Source organism: Cervus elaphus, chromosome 11, assembly GCF_910594005.1.
Source record: "Cervus elaphus chromosome 11, mCerEla1.1, whole genome shotgun sequence".
Classification (NCBI taxonomy): Eukaryota; Metazoa; Chordata; class Mammalia; order Artiodactyla; family Cervidae; genus Cervus; species Cervus elaphus.
This window is the reverse complement of record NC_057825.1, coordinates 84,519,741-84,535,218: the sequence shown is the minus strand read 5'-3', so window position 1 is coordinate 84,535,218 and position 15,478 is coordinate 84,519,741. Positions and strand designations below refer to the sequence as shown.

At 46.7% G+C, this 15,478-nt stretch overlaps 1 protein-coding gene across 1 annotated transcript in view; it reads left to right on the top strand.

Annotated features, from left to right (window-relative positions):
• The first annotated feature begins 892 nt into the window (after window positions 1–892).
• CRIM1 (cysteine rich transmembrane BMP regulator 1) overlaps window positions 893–15,478 on the top strand; it is a 204,277-nt gene continuing 189,691 nt past the window's right edge. Inside the window, exon 1 of the mRNA XM_043918249.1 lies at window positions 893–1,333. Within this exon, the coding sequence (XP_043774184.1) occupies window positions 1,003–1,333 (331 nt within the window). The 5' untranslated portion in view covers window positions 893–1,002. The remainder of the gene's footprint in view (window positions 1,334–15,478) is intronic.

The window sequence follows — 15,478 nt, the reverse complement described above, 5'->3', positions numbered from 1 at the left end:
TCCAGGTTCCCCGCCCCTCTCCGAGCTCAAAGCATTTCCCGGAGGTGCAGCTGCTTCGCCCTCGGGACTCCCAAGTCAGCCACGGCGGCCCCGAAGGCTGACGGGCTCTCGGGGACGCCGCGACTCTCGTAGCTCGCCGGTGCGCCCGAGCCGCAGCGCGCCGGCGATGCCGGAGCGGGAGAGGCGCGCGAAGACTCGGCCGCAGGGCCGGCTCGGTGCGCCGGGCTCGGTGAGGCGGAGGGGGAGGAGGGGGAGGAGGAGGAGGCGTGCGAGGGAGGAAGGGCCCGGCCGCCGGGGAGGGAGGGCGGAGGAGGGGGAGGGGGCTGGCCGGGCCAGGGGGTGGGGGGGCAGCCAATGAGCGGCGCGCGGCGCGGGGCGGGGGGGGCGCGGGTTGGGGGATGAGGTAGGATGGGGGAGGGCGCAGCCCGAGCGGCGGAGGCTCGAGCCATAAACAAGCGCCCGGAGGAGCGGCGCAGGAGTGAGGCGAGCCGGGCGCGCGGAGCGGACGCCGCGGACCTTCTGCTGCGCCACCGCGCCCACTCGGCGGCTCGGGAGGCGGGGACCGGCCCGGAGGCTGCGCCGCTGCCGCCGCCACAACCACCGCCGCCGCGGGGTCGGCCGACGCGGAGGAGGAGAGAGGGAGGAGGCGCCGCCAGCCGGGGCCGGAGCCGAGCGCAGCCGCCGCCGCCGCCAGAAGTTTGGGTTGAACCGGAGCTGCCGGGAGGAAACTTTTTTTCTTTTTTCCCCCTCCCTCCCGGGAGGAGGAGGAGGAGGGGAAGCCACTGCTGGCGCCAACGCTAGTGGGCTCCGGGTCGGCGCGGCCCGCAGGGGGAGCGGGGGCCTCGCCCCGCGAGGGGAGGCGCGCCCCGGGGGCCCCGAGGGGGGCGGCGAGGACCGCGGGCTGCGGGTGCGGCGGCGGCGGCGCGTGTGCCCCGCGCAGGGGAGGGCGCCCGCCCCGCTCCCGGCCCGGCTGCGAGGAGGAGGCGGCGGCGGCGCAGGAGGATGTACTTGGTGGCGGGGGGCAGGGGGCTGGCCGGCTGCGGGCACCTCCTGGTCTCGCTGCTGGGGCTGTTGCTGCTGCTGGCGCGCTCCGGCACCCGGGCGCTGGTCTGCCTGCCCTGCGACGAGTCCAAGTGCGAAGAGCCCAAGAGCTGCCCCGGGAGCATCGTGCAGGGCTTCTGCGGCTGCTGCTACATGTGCGCCCGCCAGAGAAACGAGAGCTGCGGCGGCGCCTACGGGCTCCATGGAGCCTGCGACCGGGGGCTGCGCTGTGTCATCCGCCCCCCGCTCAATGGCGACTCCATCACCGAGTACGAAGTGGGCGTCTGCGAAGGTACGGCCGCCCGCCGCGGGCCCCCTCCCACCTGGCCCGCGCCGGCCCCTCGGCGATGGTGGCGCCGAACAAAGTTTGGCCGAGACTTTCCTGAGGAGAGAGGGCTCTTCGGAAAGGAGGGGCGCCCGCCACCCCCCGGAGTGAGCCCCGCGTCCCTGGGTTCCCAGCTCGCTGCTTCCCCCGGATGCCTGGCCAGCCGCGGGAGAGGTTGGGCTGCGTGGGTGGGGGCCGGCTAGTGGGAGATCGCCCCCGGCCGCGCACAGACGCGCACACGTGTGGCCCATCGGGTTGGGGTTGGGTGGAGTGGCCAGGCTGTGCGCCCGGAGGTGGGGGCGCCGCGGGCAGGGGGCACTGCGGAGGCTCTAGCGAGCCCCTCGGGGAGTAGGGCCCCTGCCGCCCTCCCCGCATAGCGCAGCGTGGAAGCGAGTGCTGCACCGCGTCCACTCAAGTCCATTTTCTGCTGGCGGAGGAGACGTGTCTCCAGCTCACACTCCCTGTGTGACTCTTGTATTATTTTTTCCTTGCGCTTTTCCTTCACCCCCTTCCTCCTCCTGCGCATATAAATCAGTTTCAGCTCCGGAATATGTCAGCCCAGGGGAAGTTACAGACGGTGGTTACTCATTTATTTGCCTATTGAAAGCGGTCAAAGGCTTTCTCTCTTGAATGAAGGGGGGACGGGGGGAGCGGGCGGGGGGCTTGCACCTAGGAGTGAAAAGTTGTTTCTCTACTATTAGTGGCTGCTTTTTAAGATCAGATATCCGCGTCTTTCCAGTCGTGTTGCTTGTTCTTTTTGTGTGTTTAATAACGGGGATTGTTCTGCTGGTTTCTCCAGTGAAGTACTGTGCACCATGGTGTCTGATGGAAGGAGAAGGATTGGGTTAGCGGAGCCCTCCTCCTTGGGAGAATCACTGTTAATGGGTGTTGGCCTTCAGCCCTGCCCGCCGGCCTCGGGGTGCCTGGTCAGGTTTGGGGTCTAGAGCGATGCAGTGAGTTCTTTTTATTTGGCTAATGCCAAATAGTGAGCACCAGTGAAACGTAGGATCCCTGCTCGGGCTGGCGTTGGGGCGGTGATGCGGTTCTGGGGCATCCTTGGTGTGCGAGCAGCGCGCAGCAGCCTTACTCTGGAGGGGCGGAGGAGGGACAGGCGCCGCTGCTCCTGTCTTTCTCTATACTCACAGCCTGCGCGCCCGAGACCAGGGAGGGGTTTATTCTGAAGCATCTTTCTTTGTGTCTGTTTATTGTGCTGGGAAACTGAGAAAGGAAGTAAATGCCTTAAGGGTCTGCTGAAAGGCTTCCATTCTGTGATTCTCTTTACATACATGCATGCTTGTTGATTATTGTTGTTTAGTGACTCAGTCCTGCCCCACTTTTTTGAGACCCCCCTGGACTATAGCCCGCCAGGCGCCTCTGTCCATGGGATTTCCCAGGCAAGAATACTGGAGTGGCTTGCCATTTCCTCCTCCAGGGGATCTTCCCGACCCAGGGATGGAACCTGCGTCTCCTGCATTGGCCGGCGGGTTCTTTACCACTGAGCCACCAGGCAGGTTTTAAAGTTTGGACAGTTTTGGAAAATCAGGATGGTCTTTCTGGTTTGGAAGCTAGTGGGCAGTAATGAGTGAAGGGAATTCGTGCGGGAAGTGCATCGATGCACCCTGAGGACATTGGATTATAAAGAGTTTGTTTACCTCAAGTACAAAAGCCTCTCACCTGGTGTTAAATCCCACTGTATAACTTGTTTTTATTTCTCACAAGAAAAATGGCCAGGAGATTAACTTCTGATACAATTTTATGTGTTTGACTTTGGGAATTCTGAATGAGTTGGACCAAAAGATGTAGCTTTGAACCCTGCTACTTGGAGTGTGTAATTTACTTAAGCCAGTCTCCCATAAATCTGAAAAGAACAAGCACCCTGAAACAAGGTTAAATGTGGTGGAAACTGCTGTGCTCTGAGAAGGACTTGGGAAGGTTCTAAAGATTCTAACCTTTGTTTTGTTACTTCATGATGGATTTCTGGTGAAGGAAATGTGGAGTTCAGGGAACATTCACGCTAATCAAGTGCTTTGGCACCAGTATCCTGGTGTCATAGTATAGAGTTATTTTGGCAGTTTGTTGGTGAGCCTTTTATTCCTCTGAAATGAGGTGATCCCTCAATAGCTTCGTTTCTTCTGTTAACACTCTACACACTTGGTATTAGTCTTGAAAATGCTTGGAAGTATTTATTGGCATGATGATATCACATTGAGTGTTCTTTAACAACACTTTGCATCTAGCCAGCCTGTTTTCAGCTACCAAAATGGTGTGCTCAGGGCATTTTTTTTACTTTATTTTTTTATAGAACTCTAAAAGCAGCAATTAGGTTGCAATCTATGAACCCAAAGGAGAAAGGACAGTGTTACCTAGCATGATGAATGTATTTAGACAGCTATTTCAATAGGGTGTCTAAAATTTCAAGAATTTTCACGTGATTACAAGATTTATGGAAAACAAGATAAGTGAGTGGCCTTTTTTCTTCCTCCTTTTTAAGAATTAAAGGAGTCATTCTATGGCAGTAATTACCCTAGAGGATGCTGACATTCTCTTGTTTTTCTCTTAGTTGGCAAAAAATTTCTCAATGGCCAGTGTTTCCCTCAGTTTCCATTTTTATTCAGAAATTTGTGCATAATTATCATAACTAACAAATAGAAATTGATACATTTTGTTCATGAGGAAGTCTTTTGCTGCAATTTTTGCACTAAAATGACCCCTACTGGTTGTATCTGTTAATGAAAACTCTTTTGAAACTTGTTTAACTGACTATACTGAGGGAAACATATTGCATAGTATAGAAATGTTATCATGACTAACCTGTTTTCGATGACATAATTTAAATACAAATTACATCGCTCTATCTGCCAACTTGCAGTAATTTTTATTTATATCACTCCCCATATTGGCTTTATGAGAGGAAAAAAAATCAGGTTTTTAACTTCAGTTCACAAAGTGAGTAGATAAAGTAGGGTCTGAAATGGACCCCTTCCAAATTGTGGCTCCCTGCCTTAGGTTTTTAAGGCATACTGGCTCATAGTAGGCTCTCAGTGAATGTGCATTGAGTACATGGAAGAACAGTTTTTTCCATAGAAAGAACAGTGAGGGAAAAATATTTTCTGAAAAGACTAAATGATGCGAAGAGTGAATCATGTGACACATACACCTGGACTTCTTTTCAGCATCATTTAGACTGTTAACTAAGTAAATCCTGACATACTTGTTCCTTTAAAAAAAAAAAATCTTTGGCTATATCTATATTTAAAGTTGAGCAGAGAGCCAGATACCTCCATTTTTCTACTCTGTGCTTTCTGGCTCCTGGGAAGATCCCTTTCCCATTTCCACTGACTCAGTGAGTCTTCTTGTTGCCCTTTGCAGCTTCCTAAGTGACCTGCTCCTTGGTTAGGGTGCCTGCCTCTAGGTAAATCGCCTAGAAGCCATAGAAATAAGTTTGTAGTCTGAACTCCTGAGGGAGGGGTGGGAGACCTCTTTGGGAGATGAAAGACAGTTTTGAAAAAATATTCAAATAAGATTTTCTAGGAAGAATGTTTTGATTGGCCAGTGAGGTTTATGTTTCAGACAAGGGGTGAGGTCCGTTTTTCCTCTTCTGTGGACCCGTATTGTATGCTTCTGTAAGGAAGGGGTGGGTGGGGAGCATGGGGAGCATGACCACCCTTCTCTAAGTAAGGAAACTAGCAGCGATGGCTTAGGATTGACAGGTCGTGAGGGCAGAGTGCTGAGGAACCTAGGGGACACTGTAGATTGCTTTGCTCTGAGAACTTTGCATTAGAGCCAGGCGATCCCCGTCACAGAGAAGCACTCTTTTCCCACCTGGTGACTGTTTACTCAGTGGTTCGTGTTTATGGAATGGAACTGTTTTCACCTCTGCCATGTAAGAACTGTCTCTTTCAAAACTCAATCCTCCTTTGATTTCCCCCAGGTATTTTAACTTTTCTTTCCACCCACTTCTCACGGGGCAGTAAGTAAAACCAAGGATGTGGGGTGGGTATTCCCAGCAGAGAATGGAATGTTTTCTGAAACTGTTGACGTTAGAAGGTTATGGTTTCTTTTCACTCACTGGAGATGACGACTCCTTGGAAGAAAGTTTGTGGAGGATCTGAGGTGAGGCCTAGGGAACAGGCTCTAGGAGGCCAGGGAACAAATCAAACCAGTTGGTTGTACACCAGCCATAGATCTCCTCTCATCCATCTGTAATGTAGGAGTCACAGTTAAAGAGTCCATGGATTTGGGTTTTTACCAGTTAAATAGAAGAGGGGATGGGCAGAGTTAATATTCTTGTACTGATGTTAGAAAAATGAAAACACCCATAGCTCCTTGTTTTTGAGGAAGGTGTTTCAGTTTCCATCCAAAAGTCTTTAGGTAAGGTTCTTAGATGCCAGAGATAGAAGCAATCAGAGGGCCTATGAAATCACCTTAATACGGCATGGGAAGAGGAACCAATGTAAGTAAACAAGGAAATAATTAGTTCCTCCCAGAGTAAATATTGACAAAATGTGGAGAGTCTATTCACTGCACATATTCAGATGACAGGACTTCATGACTTTGATTTTGACTCTCAAGCTTACAGAACCCTCACTGTCGTCGAGGAGTTAGTTCAGTCACACAAAACACTTGGCAAGGGGCAGATGTGTGGCATAGCCCTGGAAGGGCAAAAATAGCAAATCTGGGGATCTTGCTGCCATTAACACGCATTTACTCTACAAGTGCCATGATGAACATACAGGTAAATTTACTGTAATATTATTAATTTATGAAGAAAACCATCTGAATAATTCTTAGAATTTGGGCGTTACAACCAGTTGTGGGAGTTACTGGGCTTCCCTTGTGGTTCAGCTGGTAAAGAATCTGCCTGCAATGCATTCCGCTTGCAATCTGAACTGCAAGACCTGGGTTTGATCCCTGGGTTTGGAAAATCCCCTGGAGAAGGGAAAGGCTACCCACTCCAGTATTCTGGCCTGGAGAACTAGCAATGTGGTACAGGTTTCTGTGTTTATGGCTTAAAATGTGATGATCTGGATGAACAGGGGGATGCTTCAGGGAAGCATGGGGCAGGAATTACAAAGTTGGGGGAAAACAGATAAAACAGATGGCCCCAAAAGATAATGGAGTGGGAGGACTAAAGAATGACAAATGGGAGAAGGGGAAAAAACCGAATTCATCTTAGGGCAACTATGTCATCCTTTGAAGAATAATCCAAAGCACATTCCAGACATTAATTGTGAAATTCCTGAAAAATGTGGGTGTGTTTAACGTCGTTCAGGCTAACATGCACCAGCTAACAGGAGAGATGGCATTAACATGAGAGATGGCAGTGCTGCTTTTGTGTGTAAATACCATTAGGTAGATGATGGTAAAATGAGTGGAAGGTAAATACATTTGAAGCAGGTTCCTGTGACACTGTGTTCCACAGGGCACATGCAGGATGAGGGTTTTGGAGACACCCCAGCAAAGCTCAATTAATTATCTGAGGAAGAAACAGTGGACTAGCCAAGCATGAATGAATAACAAACTGAAATCCTTCCTTCTCAGAGATTGAATTCTCCAAAGCTGAATTTTTAAAGTTCTGGCTTGTCTCTGCATAGAAATCAATCACTCATTCATTGATTTACTCTGTACAAGGCTTTCTCCTGGGGCGGCAGGGGAGGAGGGGGAGCTGGGAAGCCTGGGGACCTCTCAGACCTGATCCCTACTCTAGCCCCTCTTATAATCAAGATAAAGAATGAGGCAAGACCTTCAAAAGTCTACTTCATAAATAAGTTCAAGCCAAGTAGAAGTGATTTCTCGGGTCGGTAGATGATTAGTTGGTGAGTGAGATATGTGGTTAAAATTTGTTGTAGGAATCGCAGGATCTGAGGTGATCTTTTCAGGCTCAGGTGGCAAAGCTGAAAAGGAGAATTCAAGGTCCAATAAGGTACGGAAGCCTGAGTAAGAACTCTGTTTCGGTGGGGAATGGGGAAGGGATCCTACCCATTCTCAGTGTTCTTGTGATGGGTATCAAGAGTGCCTCCCAGCATGTTTGAGAATGAGGCTGCATTCTTAACGCTCTACCAGCTGTTGTTCAAAGTGGCACTTTGTTTTGGGAGCACTTCTCTCTTTGTTCTAGCTTGTTCTGCTAGGCAGGTGAGCGTCGGCAATGAACTGAGAACTGTCTATTTATCAGCATCTCCTGATTTCACCACTCTCTGCTGCTTGTCCTGGCCAGTTAGTCTGATCAAATCATGGAAAACCTCCAAGTTTGGATAAGACCTCATTGGTCTTCCGGACAGGGCAGAGATGTGGTGAACTATTCTTAAGAATGCCCTCAAGGTAAACAGTGGTTCATTTGGGGCCCACATTAAAAAATAAAAATAAAGAGGTTCCTTTTTCTTCTGTAGTTACTAAGTGAACAGGGTTCAATTCCTTATCTCCCTCTCCCAAGCCCAATTAATTCCTTGTGAGAAATACTTATATCTTGATCCAAGAGTGTAATGGTTAGAAACTTGGTTTCTGGGGTCAAATCTACACTCTGCTTCTGTGCATCTACATTTTCTCCTCTGTTTAGTGGGGTTAACAATAGGGTTTCTATAAGGACTCAGGGAACCCTGTGAAGCACTTAAAACAACGGCTGCACATGGTAAACACTTAAGGACTACAAAGCTACTAAGCAGTAGAAGTAAAATAATCTGATACGGGCTCATTCTCTTGTTCTGTTTAACCCTCAGCCATCTGAGTATTTCATCACTGGTGGTTAAGGAGTTTGGACTCTTAGAAAGGGAGCAGATTATTATTGAATTCAGGTCCCCTCGTATCCCGACACCATAAATTCATGGAGTTAAAAAACTTAAAAGGCCTCTGAAGCTATTTGCTACCTTTCCTCCTGATGCCCATTTATTATATTTGGTCTAAATAGTTTCTGTAAAAATTGTATATTTGGAGTAAAAATAGAGAAGGGAGGGTTCTGACCCTAATGGGCTGTAGCCCTCCAGGCTCCTCTGTTCATGGGCTTCCCCAGGCAAGAATACTGCAGTGGGTTGCCATGCTCTCCTCCAGGGGATCTTCCCAACCCAGAGGATTGAACCTACGTCTCTTGTGTCCCCTGCATTGGCAGGCAGTTCTTTGCCACTAGGTGCCACAGGTTGTAGGAACCATAAATTTAACCATTTGTCTGTGGACTAATATTTGGGGAAGGGGGAACACCTGAACTCACACTTACTAGCAGTGTGCATCTTCCGTCACATCGTATTCTGGAAGATTTTGCTCCTAGCTCCTGCAGTGTCCACACTGGCGGTCAACATGGGGTTTGGCCTGGCTTGAGCAGAAGAAACAGCTTGTAGAGCTGCAGCTCACCTGCAAAGGGGCCACAGTCTCACTTGTCCCCGAAGTAGGTGCAAACGAGGCAAAACCAGAGGTCAGGCGTTCGGCCAGGCCATTCCTCCATTGTTTTTGCAGCCCCACCTGTTTCCCGGCTCTCCTCTGCCCGTAAGTATTTACTGAGCAGCTGCTGAAGCTCTGGTCTTCGTGATACCACTTACTGTCTCTAAGCTTGAGTTCCCCCGGCTGTTAATAGTGACAAGAACCACCTATATTTGCTCTAAGGATTAAATGAGATAAAACTGTGCCTTTGAAATGCTAATGTGCACACAAATCACCTAGGGACCTCATTAAGCATGCAGGTTCCAATGCAGTAGGTCTGGATAGGGCCAGACAGTCCGCAGTTCCAGTAAACTCCCAGGTGATGCCAATGCTGCTGGTCTCAGGACCACACTTGAAATAGAAAGATAGTGCATGTAAAGTATATAGCATGAGTATGGATATAATAGTAAGACCTGTGTAATAATTAGTTTTCAACCAAAATAAATGAGAAAGGGGCCCGACTTTCACAAAGGCTGTGGTCTGAAGGTAGACAGCAAAAACTGGGACCATCTGTTGTAGCCCAAGACAATAATTTACAGCTAGTAAGGCCTGAGCTAGGAAGTGCTGGGCATCTCAGGGGCAGCTAAGAGGGGCCCCAACTCCACCTTTGACTACTCAGAAGGATTTAGGGGGGTGCAGCAGCAAGCCAGGCCTGAGGGGATCTCTTCCCCTCCATCCACCTCCTCACTCATCTGTGCAATGTGTGGTAGGGGAAAAGTAGGCCTTGAGGCCAGGCAGACCTGTGTTTAAATCAGCTGTGTTCAACTGTAAGCCACCAGTTTGCTCAACTGTTTTGAGTTTCAGTTTCCTTACCTGTGAAAATGGAATAGTAATAGCTTTTATCAAGTAATTACAGTGAAGGTTGGAGAGAATTATTACATGTATTAAATATATATATGATTACATGTATGTATGTTATGTATATACATGCATAGACACACAAAAATATGTGTAATGGCCAGTAGAGTACCTGGTACTGAAAAAGATAGTTAATATTCCAATTTCCATTCTATTTTTTGTCCTCTCTCTCTCTAATTTGTTAGCTTTTTCTCTGTATAAGTTAAAAGAAAATTTCTGCTTTGTGGATTGACTACACTTAACTAAATCTCTTTAACAGGGGATTCTGACAATTATGGCCTCTTGATGTTTGTCAGAGAGAAAGGGACAGTGAATCCCCAAGAATGAGGGGTATGAGTTGAGGGTCTCTGTACCAAAAGCACCTTCATAGGTTTGATCCAGTATGATTGTAATTCTCAGTTCCTTTAGTGCTTCAGAGAATGTGGCCATCTGCTCTATTTTGTGGTTTGAATGCTTACTTCCACATAGCTATTTCAAATTAGTATTTTTTTTAAAAGGTGACCTATGTTAATATGGATGGCATATGGACTCATGGAAGTGCGTTAAATGGTATTTTATTGTTAGAAGTTCTCTGTGGGTTTCCAGACATAGCTGGAGACCTCAGAGCCCCCAGGATTATTGCCAAGGCAAGATAGGGTCTCTGGGGTTCCAGAAGAAAGAGCAGCAGGCCTGCTGGCTCAGAGACCAGAGCAGGCGTGGGGATGAGCAGGAGGTGGTGCCCAGGGCACGTTTGCGTTGCTCTGATTGGTCCGACGTGCTCCATCCATCTTCCACGTGGACTGATGCTGCAGCTTTACTGTGGATTTGTGTGTGGTTTCTCTGGAGAGTCTGTGCTGCAATGGAAGGCTAGAAAAGAACACCTAGAATTAAAACACCTGACATTCTTATCTCTGGTTCCTAGTATAGGTGAGGTCCCACTTCGGAAAGACAGAACTGTGACTTTTTTCTTTAAGTCCTCTGTTTATCTGTTTATCTAGTAAATATGGGCTGAGAACTTACAAGGCAAATGCCTTACATTGGCTATTATGCAACATGGAGAAGGAAACACAATGATGATACAGTCCTTAAAATCAGTAGTTAACAATTCTTTGTTTTCTTCATGACAGCCAAAACATATTACACAGTCAAAACTGATTTTTTCTTTTTCCTGAGACTCTCTACTACCTATCATTGTAGTGCTTCTTTCATCACAAATGTGGATATTCAAATATGCAGCCTACAGGCAAGGTGAGCAACTTCCACATTTCAGAGTTCTGCTTAAGTATATGTTTATCAGATCCAAAAGAACACCTTCATTTTGAAATATCCTGGGAATATTTGTTCTATGAATGTTTACGAAAGAAAGCTAAGGGTTCATTGTGTTTTCGGGTGTTTTACATTTCAAGTCCCTGAGAAGAGAATCACAAGAGTCTGCCCTTTGGAAATTTCAGCTGAGTCCTTAGCAACCAGCCACTCTGGCTGTGGCACGGTAAAAAAAAAAAAAAAAGTATAGGCTGTAACTAGAGACTGTGCCTATCTTATTTAGCATTTCAAAACAAAAACCATAAACAAACATCTCAGATTCAAAACAGAAAGGAATTTCTGGCAGGGCACAGTGAAACCTGAGCCCACAAAATCTCAGTCTATAAGTAACTTAGCATCTTATCCAAAGGCCACAAGCGAAACTGTTCACAACCGATAAAACAAAAGGCATCTCAGTATTGGAGACTTGTGATACCTCTTCTTTTTTTTCTTAAAAGACTCCAAGAGACCTGCCAAGATAAGGCAAAACTGTCTTGAGAAAGTGTGGCCTGAACTGGACTTTGAATTTTGAGGCTTGGTTGGACTACTTGAGCCCTGTAAGTGTGAGGAATCCAGTACAGAGTGTGTGGGCTCGGTCCCCTCAGAGTGTGTGTTTATGACTCCGCAGAGGAAGGACACTCCATCATCTTGTCAGATGCACATCTTGAAAAAACTCCCCTTACTTTCCATAGTTGGAAGCTTTGCCTCTTTTCAAGGAAAGGGCATTTACATTCTGAGGGAGGAAAAAGGGATAGATTTTTAGACAGTTTTCTCGCTGAAGGCCAGAGTCTTTTAAGGATTGTTAAATGATTTGAGAAAGATTGGGTGTGCTGTGTGTTCAGAAATACTGAGTTCTTAGGTTTCAGACAGATTTTAGGAAAATTTGTTACTGTGTCCATTAAATTTAAACATTAAAATGAAAGGCCAAATACATGTCCATATTTTAATCAAAAGAATGAGTGGATTTGTATAGATTCTCATTTGTTGCCGGTAGGATTTAGGGCTCTCAGAAAAGTAGACTTTGCAAGATCCTTGTACATGAATCTAGTATGATTAAGGAGAAAAAATGTAGCCCTGGCTTCCAGGTCTTCCTCCATCCTCTAATCGCCAGTAACTGAAATAAAACCTTCTCAGCTTCCCTTGACTTGACTTTGCCTTGATTTGTCCAAAGAGAATTAAATAGTTACCTACCTGAAGGCAGGGGGACTGAACCAGATGATATCTTAAGGCCCTTCTGGTCATAAGATCAATGTTTTTATAACCTAGAAGTCCTGGACAAGAGTCAACTATTACCTTGTGTCTGCAAAGCCAGAGAAGGAAAAAGCAGTAGTGTCTACATGACTGTATGCCAAATGCAATAGATGGAAGGACTTGGAGGAAGAGATCAGGAGGTCTCCTGTAGTTATGTTTATTGTGAGGCGACAGAGACGGCAAAACACAGTTCTTGGGAAGTCAGTGACATCTTTTAAATGCTGGTGATCTTTAAGCCACATTGACTGTGGTCTAATCTGGATCCGAGACAGAATTTACACCTCTTTTATGTCTGCATTGGTCTGCTGCCTTCACTCTTTCTCCATTTTCTCATTTACTTCATTAGTTATTATGGCTGTGAGGTGGGTAGGTGACAAATACTGCAAAGGCAGAAGCTTGAGCAAAGACAGGCCAAAACTTGCCCAAATGCACATGCTCGTTTCTGCCTCTGACACTCGGAGAGAGTTGAGTAATTGCTGTTCTTCCTAACACTGCAGGCAGCAGCCAAATTCTCAGCATTCTTTTACCTTTGCTGCTGTTTTCACTTGCCAGGGAGTTTCCTTAAGCAGCAGCTGAATTTAAAGAAGCATAACAGTGATCATGCACAAAAGGAGGGGCCCGGGCTGCACGGGCACGTGGGCGCCTCGTATTGGGAGGGTGAAGTGAAGGAGCCTCTGCGGAGGGCCCCGCCGCCCCCACAGCCCTGGGAAGCTCTCTGCACGTGTGCCAGACGGCAAGTCTTCAGTGACGATGTCTCCCGTCCAGGTCAGCCGTGAAGCTTGCAAAGCTGCCTCCTGGGGTCTGGAAGCTTCGCCCTTACTTTGCACGTTGTCCAGCGACAGGGCATTTTGCTGCTGGTGGCGTGGCCCTGTGGCTCTTAAACTTAATGTGATACGTGTGGTTCTAAAGAACGCGATGCTCAGCCCAGCCCGTGGTGTACACCAGTAGTCAGCCGGCTGTGCCTTGTGAATATTACATTTTTGCCAAGAGCAGCCTTCCAGAATAAGGTACTAGTTAATTCCAGTTGGGCATTTATTCGTTAATAAGTCTGCTGAGCGCTAAATACTCCATTTGGGAGTATGCGACAGGAGATAACTCAGCAAGGATTATGTAGATCTCTTCCATGAAGCAATGTCAACTTATCTAAGTTCTGGTTTTCTATGACATTCTGCTTTATACACCCAAAGATGATTTTTTTTCTTTCTTTGCTCTAATCTGTAAAACTTTTGTAAGTTTATTAATAACTGAATAGACATTTTATGTTGTTAAATGGAGAACACTTCTAGTGGAGTACTATGGCTTGCTCTGTTTTTCCTCCTTTTCTTTTTTAAAGATAATATTAAAAGTTAAATCCTGTTCCGGCTCTTATCCTCTCTCTTTCAGGGTAGATTTCTGGATAGCTAGTAGTGGTGGCATCTGAAATAGCCATTGAGGGGTGGGTGGTATTCATTTAGTAACCTGAGCTTTTGCCTGAAGAGCTTCTGCTTAACTCTTCTTTGCTGTTTCAATAGGTCTTCATTTGGTTTTCTTCCTGCTCGGTTGATGCATATTAGCTTAAGAACTTTTAAATTGTGGGGGCAGTAAAAAAAACTGAATGCCTGGGGCCCTACACTTCTCTCTTAGAAGCAGCCAGAGGGTTTAGTGTGTATCTGTTAGCAGGAGAGTCTTCTAGAAGGTCCGTTTGGTACCTCTCACACCCACAGCTTTGTGCTGTGGCTTGGCCCTCCTCCTCCCCTAATGAATCCATGCCATGACCCAGTGTAGCTGAATCTCATGTGCTCTGAAAGCCACTGGAAAGGCATGTGTTCCAGCATCTTCCCACTTGCCTCTACCTCCTCCCCAGCATGGTTGCATGCAGCTCTTTCTCTGTGTACCTTTGAAGAGAAGTTGGTGCCAAGGGTCGCATCCTTGGTGAGGACCCTTCCAATAATGGTGTCCGGGCTAGCAGACTGGCAGAAGAGTCTGTAGAAATGTTTGGAGGGAAAGCAGTGTTTGCCAGTACATAGGACTCGTTTGACACTGTGGAATATGATACCGTGGATTAGAAAGTGCTAGAAAACATAAGAATCTTTATGAAATTGCGGTAGCCTTGCTGGCTTCAGAAGGTGTCCGGATGACAAAATGTATCTGTAGCATCAGCAACTGGCCCCTGGTCCAGTTACAGATGTGACTTTGAGAGACAGGAAGTTGTGATAACTCCTTCGTTATGACTTTGCGTATAGAGTGTGTGCATGTGTGTGTGTGTGTTTGGGTGCTGTGGCACAACATGAAGAATACTTTGCATTGTATTATGGACATGCTGAGAACAGCGTCCATGCTTGAAGCAAGTTAAGTGGACTGTCTACTCTGTACATCAGCAAACTGAAAATGACTTCTTAATAAATAAAGATGGTGCATAGTTTTATGACATTAAAAAAACAATTTTAATTAAAGTGCTTGGCCTTTAAACTGCCTGGTTAATTGGGATAGCTATCTGGACAAGTGGAGCTCAGGAAAATGACTGACTTCATTTCTTGGTGATTGGGACCAAAGTTTTACTATCCTTAAGGCAGTGTGGGCTGATTTATAGTAGATAAACATAACATCACTAAACATAACTTCTGGCCTTACGTGGGAATTTTACATGTGATAGGAAAAGTAGAAATTTAGGGGGAGAATTGGAACACCTCTGGGGGCGGTGGGGGGTTGCGCAGAAAGGGAGAGGTACAAGAAGCCAGAGGCGCGTTTTGTTGGAAAGAGATAAATCATTTCCAAAGACTGTGCTGGGAAAAGGTGAGCCCTTAGCAAGCATTGTTTATTGACTATCTCTTAAGGAAATTGTATTTGATGCTTTGGAAAGAGAAAGGAAAAAGACTCTCTGCCAATAGAGTTCTGGAAAACTTGAGGGAGATAAAGTATTTACATGCTTTATTAACATAAAACATGTCCAAAAGAAATATATAATTACAGCTGCATTTGGCACTGAAGATAGTCTGTGTATTATATTTTCTAAACTGTGTGTGAATATGTGAGCCTGTGCTTTTGCATCAGAAGTACTATTTCTTGAGAAAATGGAAAAGTAGATGGTGTCAAGGGTTGCAGAGAGAGACACAGGAAGAATCACGACCAGGAAGGAAGGAACTGGGAGCTTTATTTTTTTCTTGTCCTATGCATAATGATCCCAACTTTACTTTTTAAAATAATCTTAGTGTAATAAGCATTTAACTTAGAGCCTTAGGAATTTGCATGTTATTACTAAAAGCCCACAGGTAAAGGAAAGTCAGACTCCTAAATTCATTCAGTACCTATGATTTATTTCAAGATTATCTTGGACAAACA